This window comes from Artemia sp. Qi Xiang Cuo, chromosome 9, assembly GCF_049724085.1.
Source record: "Artemia sp. Qi Xiang Cuo chromosome 9, ASM4972408v1, whole genome shotgun sequence".
Classification (NCBI taxonomy): domain Eukaryota; kingdom Metazoa; phylum Arthropoda; class Branchiopoda; order Anostraca; family Artemiidae; genus Artemia; species Artemia sp. Qi Xiang Cuo.
This window is the reverse complement of record NC_142802.1, coordinates 61,621,467-61,644,339: the sequence shown is the minus strand read 5'-3', so window position 1 is coordinate 61,644,339 and position 22,873 is coordinate 61,621,467. Positions and strand designations below refer to the sequence as shown.

At 35.1% G+C, this 22,873-nt stretch overlaps 1 protein-coding gene across 1 annotated transcript in view; it reads left to right on the top strand.

Annotated features, from left to right (window-relative positions):
* The window catches only part of LOC148948907 (uncharacterized), an 89,580-nt gene that overhangs the window by 42,254 nt on the left and 24,453 nt on the right, over nucleotides 1–22,873 (top strand). The window contains exons 8-11 of the mRNA XM_089094134.1: nucleotides 4,444–4,553; nucleotides 14,009–14,203; nucleotides 17,400–17,633; nucleotides 22,518–22,625. Coding sequence (XP_088950260.1) covers nucleotides 4,444–4,553; nucleotides 14,009–14,203; nucleotides 17,400–17,633; nucleotides 22,518–22,625 — 647 coding nt within the window. The remainder of the gene's footprint in view (nucleotides 1–4,443; nucleotides 4,554–14,008; nucleotides 14,204–17,399; nucleotides 17,634–22,517; nucleotides 22,626–22,873) is intronic.

The following is a 22,873-nucleotide window of genomic DNA, read 5'->3' as shown; positions in this document are numbered from 1 at the left end:
TATCGAAGGAGTTGTCTTGGAAACTTCGAAAAGGGATCATTCGTTTGGAAATTGGTGTGGCTAGTACCCTTTTTAAAAGTTGAAAGTGATTGGAGGGCAACTAGCCCCCCCCCCCCACGCCCATCATTCCCCAAAAAACATCCAATCCCAATTTTGAGATAGCAATTTTGTTCAGAGTAATTGATTTCACGATAGAAAAGATATTCTGAGAAGGAAACTCCCCCACAACACTCAAGGCAAGGGTTTTAAGTTATGCCCTGGGGCATATAAGAACGATGTTGGCACAATGTGTTATTATTATTTTTTTTTTCCTTTAGAGCAGGGCACTTCGTATCGAAGAAGTTGTCGTAGAAACTTCGAAAAGGGCTCATTCAGTTGGAAATTGGAGTGGCTTGTGCCCTTTTTAATAGTCGAAAGTGATTAGATGACGACTAACACCCATTCCACGCCTACCATTTCCCGAAACACGTCCAATCAAAATTTTTGAGATACCCATTTTATTCAGCGTAGTTGATTTCCACATAGAAATTGAGTTTTTGAGGAGGACCCTGCCCCACAGCCCTCAGGGCAAGTGTTGTAAGTATGCACTAGGGGCATATAAGGTTTTTATAGAAAGCGTTGTCGTAGAAACTTCAAAAGAGGCTCATTCGATTGGAAATTCAAAGGGCTAGTGCCCTTTTTAATAGTCGAAAGTGATTGGAGGGCAACTAACCCCTCTCTCACACCCACCTTTTCCCCCAAACACATCCAATCGAAATTTTGAGATAGCCATTTTATTCAACGTAGTTTTAAGTTCTGGAAATTAGGTCTTTGAGGATGACAACCCCCTTATATGCCCTGGGGGTATATAAGGTTTTTATTAAACACGTTGTCGTAGAAACTTTAAAAAGGGCTCATTCGATTAGAAATTGAAATGGCTAGTGCCCTTTTTAATAGTCGAAAGTGGTGGAAGGCAACTAACACCCCTTCCACGCCCACTATTTCCCCAAACACATCCAATAAAAGTTTTGAGATAGCCAATTTGCCCCACGACGTACAAAGTTTAGGAAATTACATCTCTTAGCAAGAAACTCCCCACAGATTCTTCAGGGTAAGGGTTATAAGTTATGCCCCTGGGGCATAAAAGGTTTTTAATAAAATCTGTGTCTTAGAAACTTGAAAAAGGGCCCATTCAATTTGAAATTCAAAGGGCTAGTGTCCTTTTTAATAGTCGAAAGTAATTTGAGGGCAACTAACCCCCCTCTCACGCCCACCTTTTCCCCAAAAACATCCAATCAAAATTTTGAGATAGCCATTTTGTCCAACGTAGTTGAAAGTTCATTAAATTTGGTCTTTTAGGATGATAACCCCCTCAGAGCCCTCAGTGCAAGGGTTGTAAGTTATGCCCTGGGGGCATATAAGGTTTATACAGTAAGTTGTTGTAAAAATTTCAAAAACGGCTCATTTGATTGGAAATTGAAATTGCCCCTTTTAATAGTTAAAAGTGAGTGAAGAGTAATTAACCCCCCTCTCATGTCCACCATTTCCCCAAAACATTGAATCAAAGTTTAGATATAACCATTTTGTCCAACGTAGTTGAAAGTTCTGGAAATTATGTATTTATTGATGACAAACCCCTCAGAGCCCCAAGGGCAAAGGTTGTAAGTTATGCCCTGGGGGCATATAACGTTTTTATAGATAGAGTTGTAGTAAAACTTCAAAAGCTGGTCATTCTATTGGAACTTAAGAGGGCTAGTGCCCTTTTTAATAGTCGAAAGTGATTGGAGGTTAACTAACCCCCTTTTCACGCCCACCATTCCTCCAAACACATCTAATCAAAATTTTCAGATAGCCATTTTGTTCAACGTAGTACAAATGTCTTGAAATTAGGTCTTTGAGAATGAAACCCTCTCAGCCCTGAGGGCAATGGTTGTAAGTTATGCCCTTGGGGCATATAAGATTTTTATTGAAAGTTTTGTCGTAGAAACTTCAAAAGGGCTCATTTGATAGGAAATTGAAAGATCTAGTGCCATTTCTAATAGTTGAAATTAATTGAAGAGTGACTACCGCCCTTCTCACGCCCACTATTTCCCCAAACACATCCAATCAAAATTTTGAGATAGCCATTTTGTTTAACGTTGTTGAAATTTCTGGAAATTAGGTCTTAGAGGATGACAGCCACCCTAACAGCCATTAGGGTAAGGACTGTAATGTGCGCCCTGTGGGCATAATAGGTGTTTATAGAAAGTGTTGTCGTTTCAAAAAAGGCTCATTCGATTGGAAATTAAAAGACCTAGGGCCCTTTTTAATAGTCGAAAGTGATTGAGGGCTTGATATTTTTATAGTAAAGATCGATGTGGGCATAATGTATTACTTTTTTTGTTGTTATTGTTGTTTAGACCAGGGCACTTCGTATCGAAGGAGTTGTCGTAGGAACTTTGAAAAGGGCTCATTCGATTGAAATAGAAAGGGCTGATGCCCTTTTTAATAGTCAACAGTGGTTGAAGGGCAACTAATCCGCCTCACACGCCAACCCTCCCATTTGCCCATTAAGCTTAAAAATTAAGTATTACCTTAGAATTAAATCAAACTGCGTTGTGTTAATGCTAGCCTTCTATAATGTATTTCAGCAGCATTTGAAAAATATTTGACGGTATTATTTTCAAACTAGCGAGGCTGCTTCTTCTCTAAAAATTTAACTAAGCCAAAATAGCCTATGTGTATCCAAGCTATCAAAGAAAGTAAACAGATTTTTTTGTGAATTGTATCAAGTTTTCCATTTTAGGTCAACTAGAGGAGGTATGAAACTAAAGTAAATACTACTATTTGTGTCCAGATTTTGAAAAGGTATATGTAGTTAAAAATTGCTGAAAATTTTTCTCCGGCATACAAATAGCAGGCCAACGTATAAAGTCTTAAAAAAACGAAAAGATTTAAAGTATTATTTTCTTTTTCCCCGAAAAGACTATGTCAATATAAAACGATCAGAAATTAATTTAAAAAAACTTTTTCCACAAAATAAGTTTTTCAAAGAAAAGTAAAGAACTCCATTAAAAAAAAAAATAGCAAAAATAAACTCAAATAATCTACCAAGCTCTAAACTATCACAAATCAGCATCGATAAATATATGAGACCCAAAACGAACAGAAATTAAAATAAATAACCGAGTCAAACCTAAAACGAGCAGAAATTAACATAAGTTAGGCTCAAAACCCCTATGCCTTCCCAAGGCCAGAACAAAATTCGCACTTTACTGAAAAAAATACAAATGAATGTGCATTTTCAGTTTAATATGCATATACTGATATTTAGTAATCAAAATGTTAATATTATTTGATTTATTAAAGTTATAAAAGTAAAAACATTTATATTTTTCAGTAAACTGCAAATTATGTTCTGCCCTTGGGAAGGCATAGGGGTTTTGAGCCCAACTTTTGTTGATTTCTGCTCGTTTTAAGTTTGACTCGGTTATTTATTGTAATTTCTGTTCGTTTTGGGTTTCATTTATTTATCGATGCTGATTTGTGGTAGTTTCATGCTTGGTAGATTATTTGATTTTCTTTTTGCTCATTTTTTGTTTAATTGAGTTCTTTACTTTTCTTTGAAAACTTATTTTGAAAACTTATTGTGGAAAAAGTTTTTTTAATTAATTCTTAAAAACAACAAAAAAAATATTCGTTTCACCTCAGATGCGATTAAAAAAAAAAAAACAGATAAGGTAAGAACTGTGCAGTTTTTAGAGCTAGTTAAAAAAAAAGAAGAGTTTTTCCGTAAGATTACCGAGCTATTTAATATTTAATAACTGACTAGTAATTTAATAGTAATTTGATTTAATAATGATAATACTAATATTATTAACTATTATTATTATTATTATTAATTATTATTGCTATTATTATAGTAATAATAATTATTTTTATTAATAATAATAATATTAAAAATAAAAGTAATTTAATTTACTAATGTAATAATAGTAAGTAATTTAATAGTAATTTAATAACTGACTGTTTCAGCTAAAAGAGACGATTTCAGCTATTATTTGTAGACAAATATAATTCGTGTGGCCAAATATTCAAGCCATAGACCCCTTTCGGTAACTCTTTCGGCTTAATTTTTAACTGTATTATATTGAAAACAATGTTCGTTTATTCACTTTTACATTTCATGCTAATAAATATCAGATTTGCCATTTTTCCTTTTCGTAAAAAATATAATTCTTGTATAGCCAAGTATTCAAGTTTGTTCCCCTTTTGGCAACTCTAATATTTTATTCTTAACTGTGTCATGCTGGAAAAAATTCGTCCGTTTGTTTGCATATTATTTTTATACAGGCTTTTTATGACTTTTGAAGGATTTTGCGTTATCTTGTACGTACTGCATTGATATGTTGTGGGGCTAGTCGCCTACTTTAAGCTGTGGAAATTGTGTTATATTTGTATTTTAATAATTTTGCTATTTTTTAGGTTATGAGACTGAACCAAGAGTTGCTAATAATATATGCTGGGTCCTGAGCACACTGAAGGCCCTCCAAGACACTTCAAGTGAGAACGAGATTTCTTCTGCCTGCGCTTTGGTAATTTACAAAATTTCATATTAATAATTTTCTTCTTCGTTTTAATTTATAGATGTCTGCACGTTTTAGCTTGATTAGTCCACTCAGACTCAGCATGAAAGTTTCATTACCAAAAATTTTTCAAATAATCTAGTTTTAACCAAGAGTATTTATACTGAAAGAAAATTTTTCTATCTGATCTACAACCACTGCCTTTAAAGCTGTTGTCTGCGGTTCTATTTTGTTTTTAAGTGACCTAAAGTTGGTAAGATAGAATTTTTAATCGGACATGTTCCATTAAAGAAATAAATTTTTTCAGTTTAGTTTTCAAAAATTACGAGTTATTCGTAAAAATTGTAACCTATTTAGATCGTTTTGTGGCCAGAAATGTCAATACGCTATAATAGTTTTAAGAGAAACAAACTATGTAGCCGATTTCAAGGCAGGGTGCCGGCATTCGGTAGGCTTGTATATATTAATTCTCGTTGACGCTTGTTTTCTACCTGCAGATAATGTGGACTTATTCTTGATGTCATGGCTTCAGGTTTGGTCTGATGCAACCACCCTGGGAAAAATGCTAATAAGATATAATTCTAACAAGAAGATGATTTAAATAAATACGCAGTTGTTCGTTTGAAGGGAGTATATATATTCCTTATCCGTTTTTTCAAAGTCATGATGTGTCAAATAAGCAGTATTGACTGAGTTAAGAATTTATGGCGTGAATTCAATACCTCCTTCCAGTTAGTTTATAAAAGAGTCATCCATTTTGTGGGATTTGTTTTCTTCTGTAACTCATAAATATGACGTCACTTGTGTGAGTTTTTTCCCAAAAAAATAAGGCTCTAAAACGAATTTGATATGATCATCCCCTTATTCTTCTGTTTTAAGTCATGAGGTGTCAAATCAGCAATTTCAATTGAACTAACAAATTTTGGTGTGAATTCAACTCCTTCCTCTTAATACTTCAGAGAGTCATATATTACATATGATTTTGACTCTTCTGGGATTTATCGTGATTTTTACTGTTGCTCCTCTTCCACGCAGACTCCATTTACGATTCGAAGTGATCGTCGCTGTCACTTTTCCAACCGTAGGTTTTGTTGTTCATTTTCATTCGTCATTACCTCTGATGGTTTTTCTATGCCTTTTGGTTTAGCCGTGTAGATTCATGCATCTCCGTGTATAGTTTCTTATGACGTCCTGGATACCAAAAACGTCTTTTCCAGTTTCTAACCATTGATCGTTGTTCAAAATTTTCTTTTGTAAATCAATTTGATTCTTGCTATCGTTTGTTCCATGCCTTTTGCTTTAGCTGTTGCGATTTTCAATTCGCTATTTTTCTAATCACATTTATTTATGCTTAATTTTTGTTAAGGAATCCCATAAACATTTTTTTCACGCCCTTTGCTTTAGCTTTTTGGATACGTCTTGTCACAGTTGGTGGTCCAGGCTGTTGGACAAAATTTCTTCTTGTTGATCAAATGACGTATCTTTTCCAACTGTTGAAAATAAAATCATCTCATGGTTTTTTTATTCGGTTTAAGCAAAATAGACCTTAGATTAGAGGTAACACTTTTGTAAAATTACAACTTTGTAATTTACTTGAAGGATCGTAATAGCTGGTAACCTAGTAAAAGACGACCACGTCCCATACTAAAAAATGAAACAGCCCATAATTTCTAAAAAATGATGTCAGATTTTCCAACAATCTAAAGTCGAACGAAAAACGGGTTGCCCCCGAATGGGATGTGAGGATGCCGTTAGAAAAGAGAGGGAAATAGGATCTTCTTAGAAGGATTTAAAGGAGGAGGCTTTGAGTAGAGTGGGAAGGTGGAAGAGAGTGTGTAGATGGGTTGGCCTCAGGCATTTTGTTGCTGCAGTGAGCTGGTAATGGAAGTAGTGGTACTTTTGATTATTTTAAGGACTATTTTTTTTGTCGTCGTTATTTTAAAAAACAAAAGCACACTGTTCAAGAGACAGATAATTAATGAAACACAAATGACGCAATAGGCTTTAGACTTTAACGGTTAGGTGAGGGGTAAAAGGAAAGTAGCCAAACTATGGTGTGTAGTTATTTTTATTGGTTTCAAATTTGACTTGTATAATCAATTTAGCTTTTATTCGTTTAAATATTTACTTATTCATCTGTCTTATTCAGATGTCAAAAACATCTATCGGTAAACGATAGTTTAATTCGTGCAGTTCGTGAGGGAGACCTAGAAAGAGTAGCTTATCAACTCTTTTGGGTTATCTTTCTCAAAACATTGGTTATATGGATACACATTACTTCGTCTAGCTTTGATCCATAAGCACGTAGCAATTGCTAAATTACTTTTAACTTACGACTGTGACGTCAACAATGAAAATGGAAAGCCTTACGATACGCCACTTCGTTTGGTTGTTATTCTTGGTAATATAGAAGTTATTAAGATAGTTTTGAATAAAGGTGCTAGGATTCATGCAGAAATCAAATGCGGTGAAACTCTACTTCATTTAGCAGCTTCTAGAGGATCGTCACAAACCACTGATTTTCTTTTGAAACATGGTGCTGATGTTAATAGAAGGAACGAAGATGGTGCAAGTCCACTTCATTTGGCTGCTATTAGCGGTAATTTAGAAGTTATTAAGATGATTTTGGATGAAAGTGCTAGGATTCATGCAGAAAATTAATGGGGCAAAACTCCACTTCATTTAGCAGCTTTTAGAGGATCGTCACAAACCACTGATTTTCTTTTGAAGCATGGAGCTGATGTTAACAGAAGGAACAAAAGTGGTTCAAGTCCACTTCATTTAGCCGCTATTAGTGGTAATTTAAAAGTTATTAAGATCATTTTGGATAAAGGCGCTAGGATTTATGCAGTAAATAAATGCTGCAAAACTCCACTTCATTTAGCAGCTTTTAGAGGATTGTCACAAACCGCTGATTTTCTTTTGAAGCATGGAGCTGATGTTAAAAGAAGGAACAAAATTGTTTCAAGTCCACTTCACTTAGCCGCTATTAGTGGTAATTCAAAAGTTATTAAGATGATTTTGGATAAAGGCGCTAGGATTTATGCAGTAAATAAATGCTGCGAAACTCCACTTCATTTAGCAGCTTTTAGAGGATCGTCACAAACCACTGATTTTCTTTTGAAGCATGGAGCTGATGTTAAGAGAAGGAACAAAAGTGGTTCAAGTCCACTTCAATTAGCCGCTATTAGTGGTAATTCAAAAGTTATTAAGATGATTTTGGATAAAGGCGCTAGGATTTATGCAGAAAATAAATGCTGCGAAACTCCACTTCATTTAGCAGCTTTTAGAGGATTGTCACAAACCACTGATTTTCTTTTGAAGCATGGAGCTGATGTTAAAAGAAGGAACAAAATTGGTTCAAGTCCACTTCACTTAGCCGCTATTAGTGGTAATTCAAAAGTTATTAAGATGATTTTGGATAAAGGCGCTAGGATTTATGCAGTAAATAAATGCTGCGAAACTCCACTTCATTTAGCAGCTTTTAGAGGATCGTCACAAACCACTGATTTTCTTTTGAAGCATGGAGCTGATATTAATAGAAGGAACAAAATTGGTTCAAGTCCACTTCATTTAGCTGCTACTAGCGGTAATTTAAAAGTTATTAAGATGATTTTGGATAAAGGAGCAAGGATTCATGCAGAAAACATATGGGGTGGAACTCCACTTTGCTGCACAGTAAAACAAAATAATGTCAAAATTACAGAATTACTTTTTAAGTGCGGAAGTGATGTTAATTTGAAAACCAAAAAGAATGGTAGTATATTTCATGTAGCAGCTTCTAGTGGATTGTCTCAAACCGCTGATTTTCTTTTGAAACATGGAGCTGATGTTAATAGAAGGAACAAAATTGATTCAAGTCCACTTCACTTAGCCGCTATTAGTGGTAATTCAAAAGTTATTAAGATGATTTTGGATAAAGGCGCTAGGATTTATGCAGTAAATAAATGCTGCGAAACTCCACTTTATTTAGCAGCTTTTAGTGGATCGTCAAAAACCGCTGATTTTCTTTTGAAGCATGGAGCTGATATTAATAGAAGGAACAAAATTGGTTCAAGTCCACTTCATTTAGCTGCTACTAGTGGTAATTTAAAAGTTATTAAGATGATTTTGGATAAAGGAGCAAGGATTCATGCAGAAAACATATGGGGTGGAACTCCACTTTGCTGCACAGTAAAACAAAATAATGTCAAAATTACAGAATTACTTTTTAAGTGCGGAAGTGATGTTAATTTGAAAACCAAAAAGAATGGTAGTACATTTCATGTAGCAACTTTTAGAGGATTGTCACAAACCGCTGATTTTCTTTTGAAGCATGGAGCTGATGTTAATAGAAGGAACAAAATTGATTCAAGTCCACTTCACTTAGCCGCTATTAGTGGTAATTCAAAAGTTATTAAGATGATTTTGGATAAAGGCGCTAGGATTTATGCAGTAAATAAATGCTGCGAAACTCCACTTTATTTAGCAGCTTTCAGTGGATCGTCAAAAACCGCTGATTTTCTTTTGAAGCATGGAGCTGATATTAATAGAAGGAACAAAATTGGTTCAAGTCCACTTCATTTAGCTGCTACTAGTGGTAATTTAAAAGTTATTAAGATGATTTTGGATAAAGGAGCAAGGATTCATGCAGAAAACATATGGGGTGGAACTCCACTTTGCTGCACAGTAAAACAAAATAATGTCAAAATTACAGAATTACTTTTTAAGTGCGGAAGTGATGTTAATTTGAAAACCAAAAAGAATGGTAGTATATTTCATTTAGCAGCTTTTAGAGGATTGTCACAAACCGCTGATTTTCTTTTGAAGCATGGAGCTGATGTTAATAGAAGGAACAAAATTGATTCAAGTCCACTTCACTTAGCCGCTATTAGTGGTAATTCAAAAGTTATTAAGATGATTTTGGATAAAGGCGCTAGGATTTATGCAGTAAATAGAAGGATAAATAGAGGATTGTCACAAACCGCTGATTTTCTTTTGAAGCATGGAGCTGATGTTAATAGAAGGAACAAAATTGGTTCAAGTCCACTTCACTTAGCCGCTATTAGTGGTAATTCAAAAGTTATTAAGATGATTTTCGATAAAGGCGCTAGGATTTATGCAGTAAATAAATGCTGCGAAACTCCACTTTATTTAGCAGCTTTTAGTGGATCGTCAAAACCGCTTATTTTCTTTTGAAGCATGGAGCTGATATTAATAGAAGGAACAAAATTGGTTCAAGTCCACTTCATTTAGCTGCTACTAGTGGTAATTTAAAAGTTATTAAGATGATTTTGGATAAAGGAGCAAGGATTCATGCAGAAAACATATGGGGTGGAACTCCACTTTGCTGCACAGTAAAACAAAATAATGTCAAAATTACAGAATTACTTTTTAAGTGCGGAAGTGATGTTAATTTGAAAACCAAAAAGAATGGTAGTATATTTCATGTAGCAGCTTCTAGTGGATTGTCTCAAACCGCTGATTTTCTTTTGAAGCATGGAGTTGATATTAATACAAAGAACAAGGATGGTGCAAGTCTGCTTCATTTTGCAGCAGCATGTGAATACTTACAAACTGATGTCTTTTAAACTATAGCGCTGATGTTAACATAAAAAAAATGTTTGTGCAAGTCCACTTCACTTAGCAGCTGTACGTGGACGCTTCCAAACTGTTGAATGTCTTTTAAAGTATAGCGCTGATGTTGACATAAGAAAAAATGATGGTACAAGTCCACTTCATTTAGCAGCTATACGTGGACGCTTTCAAACTGTTGAATGTCTTTTAAAGTATCGTGCTAACGTTGATATCAGAAAAAAATGATGATACAAGTTCCCTTCATTTAGCCGCTTCTGCAGGAAATTTGCAAACTATGAAATTGTTGCTAAAATGTGGTGCCAGAGTTAACTCTAGAGACAAAGACGGGAGAACAGCACTTCATTATGCTTGTTATAAAGGGCGTATGCCTTTGGGGGCTGTTGAAACTCTTCTGGAAATGGATCTGACATAAATACTTTGAGTAAAAATGATTCAACAGCTCTTGATAACATTGTTGCTAGGATAAGGCTCCCTAGCATTATGGCTAGGAATTATTATTATAATTATTTTGATTTTCTAGCACAGAAACAAACTGCTAGACATATTGTTTGTCATCTAGTTAAAATGAAAGCGGCAAATTTATATTTATGTGAACAAAATATATTATCGTTAGGTAGGTGCTACAATACAGTATGGCACTTAATTGATTTGAATTATGACAATTAAAGATACTTTCAGGATCAATGTTTGAGTGAACTAGAAAGCATGATGAGTGAGAAAATTGTTAATTCCAATATCTCATTTTATAACATTTTGGTAAAAGGAGCTAGCTCGTTAGCAGCATACATGAGGAATGAAAATGTAGTGGAGGTATCAAAACAGCAAACTATGAAACACAATTTCTAATATATGCTAACATACTGAAAAGTCATTTCAGAAAGGGTATGGAAAGGAATGAGTTACTTGAACCAGCCCATAGGAGTTTCAATTCTCTCTTTAACAACCTTACTGAGTTACTATATGAATGAGCTGAAAATGTGTTGAGCTGTTTAAGCAATGATGACTTGAAAAATTTGATAGATGTTTTTGAGCCTCATTGCATCAGTTAAGGAGAAGTGGCAAAATTTAAGGAGGAATGTCAAAATTTAGAACTTCTGGCATAAACTTGTCAATTTAGTAATTGAAAAAATGTTTTAAGAGTGTAGTGGCAACTTTTGTAAAAGCATGCGCATCAAGTTTAGGGAAAAAGAGCGTATATAATGTATTTAAGTATGGGCAATGTTAAATAAACCATTGGCAATATATTTGGAAATAGAAATAGAAAGGCATTTATTTAAAGAGAAAAGGATAAATTTAAGTTGTAAGAGCAACATGTAACATCTCCCTATATAATCGCAATTATCTTTGTTCTGTCTTATATTGCAAATTATAGTAAATCTAAATTTTTCTTTTAAGAAATTTTTTTTTTTGCCCTGAAGTTAGTTTGATACGAAATTTATGCAATTAAATCTAACTATTAAGAAAGGCGAATGAAATATAAAATGTTTTAGACAGAACAATAATAATCAATATTTTTCTTAAAATAAAAAAAAAGATTACTGTTTGTAATAAAGCTGCCATGTATATAAAAAAACACTATTATAAACATAATTTTAAATTAACTAGTAATTTAAAACTCATGAAAAATTGTATAAAACTTGACAATTAGGCCGAAATGAAATTTAATAATTGAATGTTGAAATTACTTTAAGTTTCAGCATTCCTCTACGACAACTCCTTCTGTACGAAGTGCCTTGGTCAGGAAAACAAATAAAAATAATAATACATTGTACCCCCATCGCTCTTTACCTAGGCAGTCCTATTACGCTGCCTTTGAATCAATTTTTCTTTAAAAGCGAATATGACTTACGAATTCTAATCATCATTGTCATTTTTAATATACGATGTTATTATATAAGAATTAATTTAGGAGAGAAGCCGGCTTAACATTGATTTCTGTCGTTTGGCCAAAATCACGATCTCTCTCTGTGCTCGAAGTAATGATTGCGATTAGCAGCTCTGAATTTCGTAGCGCTCTCGAAATCTACTATATTGGTCACATGGCATGGTCAGTGCAATAGCGCTGGGTCCGCAAAGAGTGATGTGGGCACAATGTATTATATTTTTTTTTTTTATGACCAAGGCACTTCGTATAGAAGAATTTCTCATCATAACTTCAAAAGAAGCTCATTCGATTGGAAACTTAAAGTTCTAGCGCTGTTTTATAGAGTTGAAAGTGATTAGAGGGTAACCATCCCCCCACGTCCATCATTTCCACAAACACATTCAGTCAAAATTTTTAGATAGCCTTTCTGTTCAGCATAGTTGAAAGCTCCAGTAATTATGTCCTTGGGGAGCAGAACCCAACCCACAGTCATCAGGGAAAGGGTTATAAGAACTACTAGTTGCCCGATATCAGCATATGAGATTTCTATGGAAGGAATGGTCGTATAAATTTTGTAGGGGGTCCATTCGATTGAAAATAAGAAGTTCTAGTAACATTTTAAAGATTTTAAAGTAATCGGAGGGTAACTAACTCCTCCTCTCATGTCTTCTTTTCCCCAAATGCACTCGATATAAATTCGAGATAAAGTGCAAAAAGTAATTAGGGCCAGTGTTAATCAGAGAAAGAAAGTTAGTTATAGTTTCAAAGTAGTCGAAAAGACTCTGGGTGGCATAGATAGTAAAAGGAAAACCTTCGTTACAGTCTCAACTCGTAACGAAGGTTACAGCCAAGACCCTGTAAAGAACAAACTACGTTATCATCCAATAAATTTTAAAGCGTATCTTATTGATAAAAAAAGCAGTTTTTTGTAAAGTCAAAAAGATTTTGTTTTGAACCTATGTTTCTAATTATAAAAGTGACTATATGCAGCAATTTGCTTTAAAATGAGTCCTTAAACAGCTTTTTATGATATCCCAGTGTCCCGCTAGCTCCGGAGAAGATAAAAAAAGAGAAAAAGATGCCTCCCGTACAGATTTTACTAGGTTGCAGCAACTTTCCTCGTTTTTAATGCCTAAGGATTTTCCTTGTTGTTTCAGCCAAGAGACTGTAAGTCTCCTGAATAGGATTTTCGGCCAAGGCAGTTCTAATGGTGTAATTTCTGTTTCGGTCTTAAGTGTCAAAACCAAAGCAGAATTGAAGTATGGACTGTAAATATATGCTAGAATTTCTTCTACCCAATCCAGAACGTACTCGTTACGGCACGAGTTTTTAGAAATCCATTCGTTTAAGCTAAAACTCTGTCTTTGGTTTAGTGAATAAAACTAGTAAATATTGTTTTAAGGCAGAAGGGAAAAATGGAATGTGGTTGTCGGGTAATTATTTTAGAAAATAATTTTCTAAAAATTATTAGAAATCGGAAATGTATTTTTTTTTTTTTTTTTTTTTTTATCACCACACGCCGTTATTCTGTCCTGGGCAGTGGTGGGTGCGAAATTAAAAACAAAAAAACGTAGGTGAAAATTCAGTATACAATAAGAATTAAAATGTATGGTAAAATGTATGAAACAGGTGAAGAAGATGTTGCTCTCATTTGAAGATGTAGGTGTCTCTGGGAATCAATATATTGTTAATTTTTAACTTCTACAAACTAAAAGCGTCGCCAAATTTAACTAATTATTTTTCTTATATGTTTTCAAAGTTTAACCTGACAATCCTAACGAAAACTGCAGTGATACTGTTGTACAAAAAAAAACACAATTTTGAAACGACCAAAAAAAAACGTCTTAGAAAATCCTGGTTTTTAGGTAAGAATTGGTCCAGAGAGAAAATGTTTTAATTTTGATTTCGTTTTTTGCTTAATTCTTTTTTTATCATTATTCTATAATATCATTTCTTAGCACAATGGATTTTGTCAATCTTCCTTCAGATTATTCCAACCATTTAAAGTGAAATTAATTTCTAGAATAACCTCTGCATGGCTTCCTATGAGGCATTTGTGGAGATCGTCGGAATTTGCCCAAAAGATTGCTATATTCATGTTGCACGTGCTACTGAGAGTATATTGACTCAAATTCTTCGAATGGAGGAGAGCATCATCAATATAACAGATGGATCACAATATTTTTATCTTCAATCACTTCTCTGTGCTACTCTACAGGTAAGCTACTCACTGCTGGGTGGCAGTGGTAGGATGCGGTGGCTTTACTTATTTTATTTCATCCAGGTACATCATCAGCATAGTAAATGAATCATTCTGGTTTTGTCTTTATTTACATCCCTTCACTATGCAGGTAAGGTGTTTGATGAGGAGGTGATTTTATTTAATCCCAGTAACTCATTAGCACAGCTACCGGATCGATTTATTTTTACGAGTGATTTGACGATCCAACAATTTTCTTTTTTTCTTCTTTTTTAACGGAATCGATAACGAGACATTCCGAATAAAATTTGGTATTAGATATCCTTCAGATGTTATAGATGAGCATTACTCATTTTCTATTTTTGATTGTTGGGTTTAAAAAACAATAATAAACACCACGTCTGTAAAATAGCAACAACCAAACATCTTTTATGCGACTACTGCTAGCAACTTATTCCAGTACAAAGCTCCCCAGGGTCAACACAATTGTGGAAAGCTCTACTAATTTCAAGACTATATTTACCTCACGGAAAATACCTCCTTGAATTAGCTTGTTTTGCAACACGCACGTTCAAAGTTTCCGGGTGCGGCTTCCCCCTGTGAGTCTTGCAAAAATCCTTCAGCTGCTTGAAAAGCATTTTACCATGACATATTTTCCAAAAGTATAGAGTTTGTGGCCGATGATGTGATGCTAGTTGCACGATGTGGTTTTTCATTTACTTTTATTCTCTATAGTTTTTTTATCCTTTCTTCAGTTTTTTTCATTTTTTCCCCTTTCTTTTTTTTCTTCTTTTCATTCATTATCAGTTTACATGATTTGCTTCATGAGTTCGTTGTAAGTTTTTTTTGTACAAAATTAGTCGCAAACAACGATAGCTACGTCTTCATATAATAGTAATAAGACAAATTTTGATTCTTCTTCTGTCTCCTGGCCCTGCTGAACACAAAATCAGCGATTCAAATGTTAATAGAATTACGTATGGAACTTGAATGATACCCACACTTGTACTCTACAATTCATATAACCTGTCGCATCTCGAGACTCACCTAATCCACCAATCAACATTTCTTGTTTGATAACAATGCTCTCCTTCTCTATAAAAATCAGAGAAACATACTTGTAGCAAATTAGAAAAAAAAACTATATTTGAACAAACTAAAATAAAATTTAACCAACCCCCAAAAAACAGTAGAATTTCTAATTGTAGTCTCCTAGATGTTACTAAACCCCAGGACAAATCATTTGTCAAAACTCTTACAGCATTATTTAGTAACACACGGTGTAGGTATGTCCGGCTAATGAAGATCGACGACCAAACTGTAACACAATACAAGAAGCACTGATGAATAAGAGAAAAATGCTGCATCCTGGCAACCTTTTTGAAAAAAAAATCGCCAACATCCTTAGCCTATTTTAATACTATGAATGTAACATGGTTTTTAAAACTTACTCATTCATCTACCATAACATTAAGTAACTTGACAATACTTGTCCATTTTGTATATCAACCTTCCAACTCTATTTCTTTAGCCCGGGGATAGTAATTGGCACTTTTGGCATATAAAATGAACATTGCTTTCTTCCGATTAACAGGCATTTTGTTCGTTCGCATCTCTTATAGCTTTCTTTTGTAACACACGGAGCGGATACAAATGGCTAGTGAACGTCGACGACCAAACTGTAACACAGTACAACAAATATGGATGAATAAGAAAAAAGTATAACATTCTAACAACCTTTTTGGGAAAAAAAATTTCAGCTTCCGCCGAGTTCCAACATTTTTAGCTAATTTAGTACTTATAAATACAATATGATCTTTAAAACTTAGACATTTATCTACCATTACACTAGGATACCTTACAATACTTATCCGGTTTAAACTTCCATTTACAAGCTCAATTTTTTCAATCCATCGATAGTAATTTGCACTTCTGCCATATAACATGAACATTGTTTTCTCTGATTAACAAGTTTGTTCACTCGCATCCATCTCTCGATTATCACCACTACTTGTTTCAAGTCATTTATCAAATCAGCAAGGCCGTATCTAGGTGGGGGGGGGGGGTTACCCGGTTTGAACCCCCCTCCCCCCCCCCGAAATTTTTGACCGAGTCGAAAAAAAGTCGAAAATTAGTAAAACCTAGGTAAGAATCAGTAAAATTAGTCGAAAACTGAGTCAAAAATTAGTAACCCCCCCCCCTCCGAAAAAAATCCTGGACCCGCCCTTGCAGCTTGTTTGCACAGCCATTATAAATTGAGTATCGTCAGCAAAACTTGGAAGTATTACCTATACCTGGCCGTCATTGCACCCCAGCGTTGACAGCTGTTAATCATGTCTATTTAAATGATTTATATATATACTAGAAACAACAACGGACCCAAAAGAGATCCCTGAGAGATACCACGCTTTTTTGACGTAATACTTTAAATTAGGTTTTTCTTTTTCAGACCACACTGCCTTTCTATGACGAACAAATAAACGTTCAAATGAGGATAAGTCCATTTATATAGACAGTAAAAAAGGTGCAAATTCTAGATATTTCGTTCACATATACAGCGATTGTCATCAGTAGAAATATTAAAGTATTAACATTAAAACTAACTTATTTATACAAAACAAAACAATTAACTTCCGGTTCACTCACTTAATTTTTTTCGGTAGAGTTCAATAAACTTTGAATGAGACCTGATTCTTTTCCTACAATGAAAAGAAATTACCATAAATAAAAATTGCGTTAGTAACCCCCTTAAACCCTCGATAGGAAGGTGTCATACTACAACTTTGGTGCTGGACGGCGTGCAAGAGAACGGACGATTTTGCTCCGTCTTGTTGTGTGTTTTTATGACGGGTTCGCAAATAATTAAACTGTTTTAATTACCTGAGGCTACAAGTCTAGGTATTATTTTTTTTTTAATGTATGAACTGATTTTCTTTTACTTGTTTACTATGGTGTTGGTCAGGCATGTATTAATTGGGGATGGGGGGCTTTTGGGATTCCCCCTTGAAATCTCTAGATTTTACAGCTCGCACGATGATTTCATGATTTTTCATATTTTGTTTCGGTCATAGTTTTGAATCCCCCGCCCCCCCCCCCCGAAGTATATTTTCTATTACCTGCTCGTTATCCCTTCAGGAACTGCTAAAAATGGACTCGCTGTATTTTGATAATAACCAGTCATTTTGATTACTTTTAGTTTCTTATTTATTTATAGAAATTAATAAAGGAAATGACAAAGGAGGACACTATTTGCATTGGGGATGCTGTAATGCAAGGACTTCTCCAAATATTCTCCAGTCCCATGCAGTTAGGATCACCTGACGTCCAAAAAAATGCTATGATGGCTGTTGCCTCTCTTGCTGAAGTCTTAGGTGAAGACTTCCTGAAGTATTTGGAGGCCTTTATTCCGATCCTTTGTAGTGGAATTAAAAACGTTGATAAACCTGATGTGAGTTCTTGCTATTTACTTTTATTAATTAAAAAACTTTTTCCACAAAATAAGTTTTTCAATGAAAAGTAAAGAACTCCATTAAACAAAAAATGAGCAAAATCCCTATGCCTTCCCAAGGCCGGAACAAAATTTGCTCTTTACTGAAAAAATACAAATTTTTTTGCTTTTACAACTTTAATAAATCAAATAATTTTAACTTTTTGATTACTAAATATCAGTATATGTATATTAAACTGACAATGCACATTCATTTGTGTTTTTTCAGTCACTCCAATTTCCAATCGAATGAGCCTGTTTTGAAATTTCTACGACAACTTCTTCGATACGAAGTGCCCTGCTCTAAAGGAAAAAATTAATAAATAATACATTGTGCCAACATCGTTCTTATATGCCTCCAGGGTATAACTTAAAACCCTTGCCCTGAGGGTTGTGGGGGAGGTGTCCTCCTCAAATACCTATTTTCTATCTGGAAATAAACTACGTTGAACAAAATGGCTATCTCACAATTTTGATTGGATCTGTTTGGGGAAAAGAAGGGCGTGAGGGGGGGGCTAGTCGCCCTCCAATCCCTTTCGACTATTAAAAAGGGCACTAGCCCTTTGAATTTCCAATCGAATGAGTCTGTTTTGAAGTTTCTACGACAACCCATTCTCTAAAAACATTATATGCCCCCAGGGCATAGTTTAAAACCCTTGCCCTGAGGGTTGTGGGGGAGTGTCCTCCTCAAAGACACATTTTCTATCTTGAAATCAACGACGCTGAACAATATGGCTATCTCAAAATTTGATGGGATGTGTTGGGGGGACTGATAGGCGGGGGGGGGCTAGTTGCCCTCCAATCACTTTCGACTATTAAAAAGAGCACTAGTCCTTTGAATTTCCAATCGAATGAGCCAGTTTTGAAGTTTCTACGACCACGGCTTAAATAAGAACCTTATATACCCCTAGGGCATAAATTAAAACCCTTGCCCTGAGGGTTGTGGGGGAGTGTCCTCCTCAAAAACATATTTTCTATCTGAAAATCAACTACGCTGAACAAAATGGCTACCTCAAAAGTTTATTGAATGTGTTTGGGGGAATGATAGGAGTGGGGGGGGGGGGCTAGTTTCCCTCCAATCACTTTCAACTATAAAAAGGGCACTAGCCCTTTGAATTTCCAGTCGAATGAGCTCGTTTTAAAGTTTCTACGACAACGCCTTCGATAAAAACCTTATATGCCCCCAGGGCGTAATTAAAAACCTTTGCCCTGGGGGTTGCGGGAGAGTGTCCTCCTCAAAAACAAATTTTCTGTCAGGAAATCAACTACACTGAACAAAATGGTTATCTCAAAACTTTGATTGGATGTGTTTTGGGAAATGGTGGGCGTGGGGGGGGGGGGAAGGCTAGTTTCCCTCCAAACAATTTTGAATATTAAAAAGGGCACTAGCCCTTTGAATTTCCAATCGAATGAGCCTGTTTTGAAGTTTCTACGACAACGCTTTCTATAAAAACCTTATATGCCCCCAGGGCATTACTTAAAACCCTTGTCCTGAGGGTTGTGGCGGGGTGTCCTCCTCAAAAAGACATTTTCTATCTGGGAATCAACTCCGCTGACCAAAATGGCTATTCCAAAATTTCGGTTGGATGTGTTTGGGGGAATGATTGACGGGAGGGGGTCTAGTGGCCCTCCAATAAGTTTTGACTATTGAAAAGGGCACTAGAAATCTCGATTTCTAATCGAATGAGCCCCTTTTGAAGCCTCTACGACGACCCCTTCTATATGAAGCGCCCTGCTTTAAAGAAAAAAAATAATAAACTATACATTGTGTCAACATTGATCTTATAAGCCCTCAGGGCATAACTTAAAACCGTTGCCCCGAGGGTTGTGGGGGATAGTCCTCCTCAAAATGATATTTTCTATCTGAAAATCAACTACGCTGAACAAAATGGCTATCTCAAAATTTGGATTGAATGGGTCTGGGGGAATGACGAGCGTGGGGGGGGGGGCTTGTGTCCCTCCAATCACTTTCAGCTATTAAAAAGGGCACTAGCCACTCCAATTTCCAATCGAATGAGTCCTGTTCGAAGTTTCTACGACAACTCCTTCGATACGAAGTGCCCGGGTATGGAGAAAAAACCAAAAACACATTGTGCCCACATCGTTCTTTACTTAGGCAGCGCTAGCGCGCTGCCTATGATTGATTCATTAGTTTTATTTTGAAATACTTTTTGCTGGTTTGCTGAACTCTTGAAGAAAAGGGGCAAAAAACGGCTATTGCGGCAGAAGAATAGGGGCCATTTAGTGAACTATGAAAGATTTACTGAATGCATTTGGGTATATAGTAGCATAAAGAAAGAAAAACGAGCAAAAATGGGGTTTTTAAAGGCCAAATGAAAATACTGAAAAAAAACAACAAAGCGAATATTTTGAGGGGACAAACGCCCATCTTCTTCATCGCAAAACGAAAAAACATAATCAATGGGAGTGCCGAAGAACAAACCAACAAATAAAACGCGGAAAGTCAAGGTGAATGTGAAAAAAAAAACAAAGAAAACAACCCAAAAATTAAAAGATTAATAAAAATCAATAAAAGCCAAAAACTTTAAGAATTAAAACCAAATACCTAACAAGAATAAAAGTGAGTCATTCACCAATATCCGTGATTTGCAAAGAAATTCAAAATTGAACCGCCATCAACGGATACTAGCGAATAACTTTTCCTTCGTTTGGGGTTTGTTCTTCGGCACTCGCATTGATTATATTTTTTTTTTTGTTTCGCGCTGCAGAAGAGAGGCGTTCGTCCCCTCGAAATATTCGCTTTGTTGTGTTTTTTTAGTATTTTAATTTGGCCTTTAAAACCCCCATTTTTGCTCGTTTTTCTTTCATTATGTTATGTCAAGCCAATGTGGTTTAAGAATTTATATAGTAGCAATTTATAAGTAGTGAAAGTTGTTTTCCAACATTGAAGTATTCTGCTTAAAAATGCCTTAGAAATTCCCACTAGAGTATTTGTCTCAGGATGATTAATTTTTAGGGTCAGAACTGATTTACATGCACTATGATATTGTATGCTATGTACTATATGTATGTCTTTACTGTGGGAATAATGGAATGTGTTACTTGTAAGCAAAAGCACACTAAAAACAGAATTATGTTTTAAATTTCTTCATTGGATGGAAGAGGGATGGGATGGAATGGGGATGGAGGAAGAGGGGTGTGTTTAGCTCTGTTGGCCGGTTGGTGGCTTGTTGCTGCGGAGAGTTATTAGTAGTAGTAGTAGTTATTAAGTATTTAACACTAATATTAGTGCATACCGTTTTTAGAACTCCAAACGAATTGTACTCTTAGAATTTTTAAATGTCGAAAACGCTTTCACATAAGCCTATTATGTGGAATTCCGAGGAAAATGAGCTAAAAAGCGTTCGGGACAACTCCACCGTCTAATCCTCTTCTATCATGTGTCCAGGGCATTCCTCACGCGCTACGAAAAAATCACTGAGAGAGTTTCCACATGAATTGCTTTCGCATTCACCTTATAGCCCAAACTAAGCTTAATCTGAAATTTGTTTATTCCCGAAACTCAAATAAAAGTTGTGAGGCGTCCATTTTAATAGATGAAGTAGGACATGCACCGAAAAAATGGCTCATATAGGGATCTCCATGTTTCTTCAAAATGGTCAACAAGGATGGTAGCATTACCTGGAGCAGTGCACTCGCCTTGACGAAGGTTATGTCGAAATATAGATCCATTGAAATAGAAAAATTAAAAAGAATTACAGAACTCCGCGTATATTTTGGATGTCTGTTGTATTTGAAAACTGTTCAGTGTTTGAAATCTTACGTACTCTGCTGTGTATATATACATAGATGGCATAGACGTGGCGTTAACTCGAGCCTTACTGGAACAAAACTTTCTATATCAGTTTTTCCAGGGACAACCAGGACATCATTATTTCGCTGAATTAATGATTCTGGGACTGTTTCAGTTTTTTAATTTTAGTTTTAAAGTTTGCATTTTATTACTTTATTGTACATGTAGTTTGCTGAGGTGACCCTTTGATATGGAGCTGAAATATTCATTTAAGGTTTAAACAAATTTCGCTGTCATATATTAATTCTTTATTGTTTTACTTGTTGCTTTTCTTTTTTCTTTCTTTTTTTACTAAGAAAGACTTGCAGAAGACTTTAACCTTAGGTTAAAGCCTTTAACCTAACTTAAAGACTTTAACCTAACTTAAAGACTTTAACCTACATTAACCTTAGGTGCACTGAGGTCCATTCTTTCAGGATATGGGTAAGAAAAAAACACAGCAGTACCTTTTTGGGCCCCAATTTCTGAAGTTTTCAAGGGTGACGATCAAGTAATTCCTATAAATAATGCAAATAAGTTCGTATTTGACCGATTTTTCGGATTTTTGGCCTTTCTTCTTTTGAAAATATGCCAAAGGCAGCGCTAAAAGAGCGAAGTGGGCATAATGTTTTTTTTTTTTCACCAAGGTACTTTGTTTTTAAAGAGTTGCCGTAGAAACTTTGGCAGGAGCTCATTAGATTAAAGATTGAAAGTTCTAGTGCCCTTTAAAGAGTCAAAAGTGATTGGAGGGCATTGATCCCCCCCACGTCCATCAATTCTTCGAACACATCCAATCAGCGTTTTGAGATCGCTATTTTGTTCGGTATAAATGAAAGGCCTTGTAACTATGTCTCTAGGAGTGTCGACTCTTCCCCCCATATGTATATATATATATATATATATATATATATATATATATATATATATATATATATATATATATATATATATATATATATATATATATATATATATATATATATATATATATATATATATATATATATATATATATATTTATATATATATTGTGCGTTCTTTTTGTCTTATAGGTTTGTCGAGCGGCTATCGGAATCGTCAAGAATATTTGTCGTGCGATGGGTTCAAGAGTCAATCCATACTGCGAGGACATTATGAGCGCCCTTACTGAAAGCTTGAACGTAAGAAATTTATTATCTCCTTCTCCCCCAGTTTCTGTGATATGAGCAGATTTTCAAAACAATCAAGAAGTACCAAGGACGTCAACTTAACAACATGCTGTGCTCCCCCCCCCCCCCCTACGGCCATCTTGGGTCCATTCTTGTCTGAAAACCGTTATTTTCAAAGCTTTTTCTGTTAGTTTTCTAAAATTTCAAAGTTATTGGGACAGTACCATATTTCCATCTATGTTGCCGTTTTGGATGATGAA